The following is a 6,802-nucleotide window of genomic DNA, read 5'->3' as shown; positions in this document are numbered from 1 at the left end:
AAGAGATGCTTATTTCTCAGTTTACTGATGATTCACACTGTCATTATGTTCTCACAGCAATGCAAGACTTTTTGTTGCGTGATGCAAATGGAGGTCCAAACAAGGACCACTTCTGGTCACTAATGACCTGAATCTTACTTCTGGTGATGATACAAATTATTCTCTGATAAAAGCTTTTGTTCCAGGAGAATGTGCCCATGCAGCCCTACAGCTTCAGCTATTGTTGATGCATTGGTGTCCCTATCTGAACTTCAGGGAGCTTTTCTGCCAGTGAATGTTTTGATGAAGGTTCCTATTGATGGGCTGAATGAAGGACCAAAACAACAGGGGTATGTGTGCATGTCAGTAGGAACAGAAATGAATGAATTGTGTGCGGGATGTGTGCGTGCCAGGCCAGAAAAAAATAAAACCAAGTGATAGTAAGGTGTGTGTGCGCGAGAGAGAGTGAGTGAGTGAGAGAGAAAGCTGTGTGGAGAATGGGTTACTGAGGGGTGGGAGGGGGCAAGGGGGGAAACCAGCCACCTGCAGCCATGACAGGCTTTGACCTTCATTGCGCGCTCTCTCTCTCTCTCTCTCTCTCTCTCTCTCTCTCTCTCTCTCTCTCTCTCTCTCTCTCTCTCTCTCTCTCGCTAGTGTTTGTCCCTCTCTTTCTCTGACCCCCTCCCTCCCCTCTCTCTTACTCTTTCCTTTCGACTCCCATTTCTGCCTTGTGATAGCAGCACTGGCTCTTTTCAGAAGCGACGAGGAAGACTGACCATCGTGAAGACGGTGCTGGGAGCAGCCATATCCGCTCTAATGCTATAGTCACTGGCCGTTAGACATGGCGTTCAAAGACTAGCGGTGCAAGTATGGAAATGCAGATAAGGCATTGTTGAGGAAACATGCCTGGGAATTGTTCAAGGCTTTCCCTTGCATAATGTTTGGATGCTTTCAAATGTTTTAATCTCAAAACCCATGAATTTGATCCTCCATGAATGTGATCCAGAACCGCCCATAGAATGAGTGGGTGTTGCATGAAAAGGGTTGTCATGCTATGCAAATTAATGTTTGTGATTACATTTGTGAATATTTGACATCTGGCAACATTTGTTTAAAACTATTTTTGTATATATTTCTCTTTTCTAGACAATTATAGCTATAATGCATTTGTTTTTTCGAGAGTATAATGCCTGCAGAAGCTCAGCATTGATTGAAGGTCACACTTAGTGCTTCAGCCAGGCCTCAGTTTTCTTTTTTTCTGTGCTTCAATGACAATATATGAACTCTTTGCTTCACATTAAGATGCCAGAGACTTGTTTGTGTATAATCTTCAAGGTTTATTTACTGTACTCTTCTTTTGCAGTTTTCAGGAGGCAGTTAATTACACAATTAATACATGATACAAATTATGTACATTTATACCAAAGAATACTTCCAACATAAAATAAAAAATAGCATTGTATTCTACAACTCTGTGTTGTAATTTTATTTAAACATGTTCATATATAGATAGATATACGCTGATGAGTAAATTCATAATGTCGTACCAGCAGTTTTCATTAAAGGCATTCAACTTGAATAGTATGCATTTGAAGTAATACTGCTTCTCTGATTCAGCACAGTTCTGTTTCATAAAAAGTTCACACTTGAACTTTAAGGCAAAGTGTGTTTCTGTTTGGTGGATTTTAATTCACACACACTTTTTGCAGATACACAACAAAAACACTTTGAAAGGCAAAAAGTCCACAATTTGGTATGGATACAGTCTAAAACTTAGCTCGATCATACTTCTGTCGATAAAGACCAAAGTTTATAAACACAGTTATTTGCCCAAGTACAACAAATTGCAGCTTTCATGCAAAGGCCCCATAAACTATTTTCATTCACAAAAAAAGGAAACAAAAAGAAGTTATTGCAAGATAAACAAGCAGTGTAAACACCTCAGATATCTACTCTAAAGCAACACTGGCCATTGGATAGATTTTTTTTCTCAATATAATCTATATAAATACACATATGAAGTCCTTTCAACAACGATAAGAGATTTCCAACATTTGTAATACGGTCACTGATGGATTTGCCTTCTTTAATGATAAATGGATATGTAATAAAACTGTATATAGAGAAAGATTTAACAAGAACATCCAATAACCTGCTTTTATAGTCTATACTCAAGAGTTCGCAGAATGGTTGTCGTCATTGTCTTTATGCTACAGAGTTGTTCTGTGACTTCATAGGCAGCATTATAGCCTTCAATTCAGTAAGCTACAAAAAGATGATTTATATTGCTAGTTAAAAACTATAATAGCTGCACTGATGCATTGGTATAACGAAGGTAATACGCACATAATATCTGTTGAAAGACTATGAGACGACCACATACATATAAGCAAGGCCTAGCATTTTAGTTCAGTGGCGTGTTAGAAAAAAGTCGCTACCTCTCTGTCACTTATAACAACAAACTGTTCCTGTGATTGTTTTGTTTCTTTTAAAAAACGTATCAAAATTCATTGTCTGCCCAATTAGGTCTGCAACTGACACTCAAAAAACACCTTCCTCTGTCCGTTTTTACATTAAAACACAACCAAGGAAACCAACAAGCATGGAAATAAAACTCGTGTTAGCATTTATTTAAATTCACAGTAGCCTGGATGCAGCAGAAAAATATTCTTTGGACTTCAGTTTGCTCACTTCGCTAACAGATCGAAACGTCAAGTGCCAGTTAGTTCAATGTAAAATGATGACAATCATGGATAGCAGTAGGCCTATATAGAAAATTGTGGGTGTAATCATTTGTACCTCCTTTGGGGGGGCGACAAACAATGAAAACATACCTTTATACAACATCTTTTATAGACGTGATATTGCAGAAATATCTCTTTTTTTTAACAATTTATGCTGGTATACTCCACTGGCCCTTTATTCGATGAAAGTATTGCATTGTAGGCTTGACAAAACCTCCAATATAACGAAAAATCGCTATAATACTCCTATAGGAACCAATAGAGACCATGGTATCATTAAATATTCCTGTAGGGACTCTTAGTCCAATGACCTTATTTGTTATTTTCTGTAGTGTAAATGTGGTGATTCAGCATTATAGTGATAGAAATAGAACTTTTATCTGCTGTGGTATCTTTAAATATTCCTGTAGGTAGAGTTTTGCAGTGATATCTCTATAAAAATCTATCATAGGATTACTGTAGGGTCTTTTTCGTCAGGAGGCTGCTGTGACTTCTCTGGAAATCAATCGCTGTCTGATTTTTCGTCTTTCGACGTGACGGTGGCGTGATTGTACAGTCCCTGTGCCATCAGGTGCAAGGCCAGAGAGTTTTTAGCGCCGTTCGCCTTCTTGATTTTGGCCCTCTTGTTCTGAAACCAGATCTTGATCTGGGACTCGTTCAGGCCCAGCTCCTGCGCCAGGTTCTGCCGCCTCTGCTCGGTCAGATACCGATTTGTCTGAAACTCCGATTTTAGTCTTTGCAGCTGTTCTGCTGTGAAGGCCGTCCGTGGTCGCTTGTCCTCTTTGCTGGTTGTTTTCTTCTTTGGTTTGCGAGATCTTGGCCCTGTAGTGTGGGTGATATAGGGGTGGGGGGCCACAGACATTGGCTTGTCAGTATCACAACGGTCTTGAATGTGGTCAAAAAAAACATGGGCAATAATCAGGCGAACGGCTTCATAACAACTTTAGAAATGAAAAAAATATATATTCGTTTTAAGGTTTTGTTATTTAAATACTCCATGCCATGTATAACTAGTATACTATTTTACTACTTTACATTTAGAATGAGAACTTCACATTTATCTAAAACAGGTGCGTAAAGTTTATTTTAGAAGAAAATGTATATTATTTTTAACTAATTTTAATCTCCAAAATCGAGAATTACATAAACAAATGTATCTTCAGACATCTGTTGTCATTATGTTACTGTGTCTTTAGAAGCTATTTTATCAAAACAAATCACAAAATAAGTTAAGTAGTAGTATTGTTTCCCTAAAGCAGTTTTGGAAAACAAAAAATGAGAACTGATTGTAAAATGTTGACACGTCCACTGAAGAAAACACCCAAGAAGCAAAACCTCCCCTACCTCCCTCCCTCACTGTTTCTATCCCTCTTCCTCGCTTACACACATATACGTGTACACACACACACACACACACACACACACACACACACACACACACACACACACACAGTCTGTACTAATAAGGAATCATTAACAAATAGGACAACACTTGGAAAAACATCACTAATCCATCTCAGCCACTGTTTTGAAATACAGAATACAGTTCAATGCAGATTCTTTGCATTTATGTTTTTTTTTGTGGGCCACTTGAAAAGCTCCCCAATGGGCAAACGTGAATAGAATTTGAGCATCACACATTAGATACACGTTAATGTTCCATTTGGTGGAGCTTTGCACTTAGTGTTTGGTTCCCTCCTCTAAACAATGTGGAAAACATTAATAAAACCTTTATAATTATGAATCAGCTCGTGTGTGTGTGTGTGTGTGTGTGTGTGTGTGTGTGTGTGTGTGTGTGTGTGTGTGTGTGTGTGTGTGTGTGTGTGTGTGTGTGTGTGTGTGTGTGTGTGTGTGTGTGTGTGTGTCTTTTTTAGCCCATATGGAAACGGTGCAGCTCTACAACTCGTAGTAGTCGCCTACGCCACTCGATACAGCGTTACATAATGCATGAGAACAAGTTGTACTCCACTTTTCATAGACACTAAGAAAATACACTAGATAGTAACCTTGCTACAGGCGGACGAGTTGTAGCATGTTTTCTTGTAAATAGAGATTTTAAATAATACTAAAAACCTCACTACTGGCCATACATGAGCCATGGGAGCATCCATTGTGAAAACAGATGCATATTTAATTCAGCCCAAACACAACTCGCCTAACGCTTCTAAGGAACTAAACAGCTACAACAAGAGCACTAAATATTATTTTGCAGACCTGCCGATTCTCTGGAAGACATGTGTTTTGGATGTTTAGAATATGTAGGACGTCAGTATTATCATATTCATAACCCTAGGAAATATACAAGAGCACTGTCTGAATGGAATTTTAGTGAAGAAAAGAATCCGTGCGTAAAATCTGTGCGTTATAGCTAAAACAAATTGGCTGTTTTTTTACGTTTTGATGTATTTGGTGAGTATGTAAAATATAAAGATTTAGGTAAGTTTTACAGTTTTAAAAGAAATATATTTTTTTCTTTCTCTTCGCATTTACAATAGGCCTCCTCTCGCCCACTTTTTATTTCGTTATTTTTAATTTTTTTCTTCCTATTGTACAAAGACATGTTGTTCGTGTAGTCTACCACGGGATTTGTGTTTTACATTAAATCATATTTCTAAGCATTCTAAATTGATGTATGTTTACTAAATTCGCAGCTTACGCTGCTCAGCTCGGTTCGCTACTCTCCTCGGGAGAACTCGGTCAAGGCATCCGGGGTCAGTGTTACGGGGTATTTCAGGTTACCGAGAATACGGTATAGTAAAACGCATGCACGGTGCCACCAACCTGAAGAAGGCCTGTCCGAGTATCTGGTGCAGTAGACCCAGGCTGGCCACAGCATGGACTGAGACTGGGCTGGGTTTGAGCTGGCTTGGGAACTGTCTGAGTCTGAGCTTAGGCACTGGTCTCCGCTCTCCCCGCGGGGTTTCAGGGGCTCCTCGGCGGCTATAGCGGGCTTCTTGTTCCCGGTAACCGTGTGTGGAGTGGAGGTCCCCTCCGCCGGCACCGTGTTCCCCACTGGCTCGGTCTGAGGGGCGTCGGGGCTGCTCTGGCTCTCCCGCGATGCCAGGCTACTCTCTTCGCGGTTTGCGCCTCCGTCCTTTTTCCGTCCGAAATCCGGCCGCAGAATGTTGTCGATGAAGAAATTGGTGACCCGGTGAGGGATCTGCAGGTTCCCCGGCGCCTGTAGGAGGGGAAGGATGGCTCTGTTTGATTCATCCGCCGACTCCTGCCGCTCCACCACGTCTCTGTTGCCGTGATCATTTTCTTCCATACTGATTCACTTTCTCTTTAACCCCTTTATCGCTCTCTTCGCTGTTATAAAAAATATCAGAGAACTTCAGGGAAATTGAACTGCCAAAAAAAAAAAAAAACGCGCGTGAAATAGCCTATATAAAAAAATAAACTGAAATACTAGTGAATGCTTTGGACACCATGCAAAGCCTTGCGATAGTGTCCTCTGAGAAAAAACATACTTTTTGACATATATTCCCTCAATCTCGGGTTACAACTGATAAACATGTGCCATTTGCGCACCATCCAATTTAGTGTTATCCGATTTCAGTGTGCTCGGTAATGCATACACCTAAACTAAACTAAGGGTAAATAAAGAGGCTCCTAAACTGATGCTCTAATACTCTCACTCTGGAGTTTTGTTCTTATTTTCAATACGAGCCCCCGAGTGACGTTTTCCCACCGTCCTCCCAGACACGTGCCTTGAACCAATGGGATGGCAGAAACCAGGCCACGTGACGCAGACTCCAGAGCAGTCCACAGACGCCCATCCTCGCCTTAGTAAAGGGAAAGAGTCCACTGACTGAGGAAGGAGCCTAATTTAAATCCAGTGCATGCTCCCAGATATTCCCCAATAATTCATCTGTGTTTATGAACCTTTTACTTATTTATGTTTTGGAGTTTTAGTTTGCAAAGGAAAACACGATGCACATCACCTTGTTTGTGTTTATTAAAACAATGGGAGATTGAAGCGTCGGCTGTCAGAGTGGGTTTTGGGGACCCCCGGGGTATCTTGCTTGCAGGGCAGGGAAGGACTCCCAATAAAACGAGAAATAGTATATTTTTATATT

At 40.4% G+C, this 6,802-nt stretch overlaps 1 protein-coding gene across 1 annotated transcript; it reads right to left on the bottom strand.

Annotated features, from left to right (window-relative positions):
* Positions 1-2,818: 2,818 nt before the first annotated feature.
* en2a (engrailed homeobox 2a) lies at positions 2,819-5,991 on the bottom strand. The gene is made up of 2 exons (XM_028568870.1): positions 5,505-5,991; positions 2,819-3,545 (listed from the first exon to the last, which is right to left on the bottom strand). The coding sequence occupies exons 1-2, from the start codon at positions 5,989-5,991 to the stop codon at positions 3,226-3,228; spliced, it is 807 nt and encodes a 268-aa protein (XP_028424671.1). The 3' UTR covers positions 2,819-3,225.
* Positions 5,992-6,802: the final 811 nt, after the last annotated feature.

Source organism: Perca flavescens, chromosome 22 (assembly GCF_004354835.1).
Source record: "Perca flavescens isolate YP-PL-M2 chromosome 22, PFLA_1.0, whole genome shotgun sequence".
NCBI classification, from domain to species: Eukaryota; Metazoa; Chordata; class Actinopteri; order Perciformes; family Percidae; genus Perca; species Perca flavescens.
The sequence above is the reverse complement of the archived record's forward strand: the minus strand, read 5'-3'. Positions and strand labels throughout refer to the sequence as shown.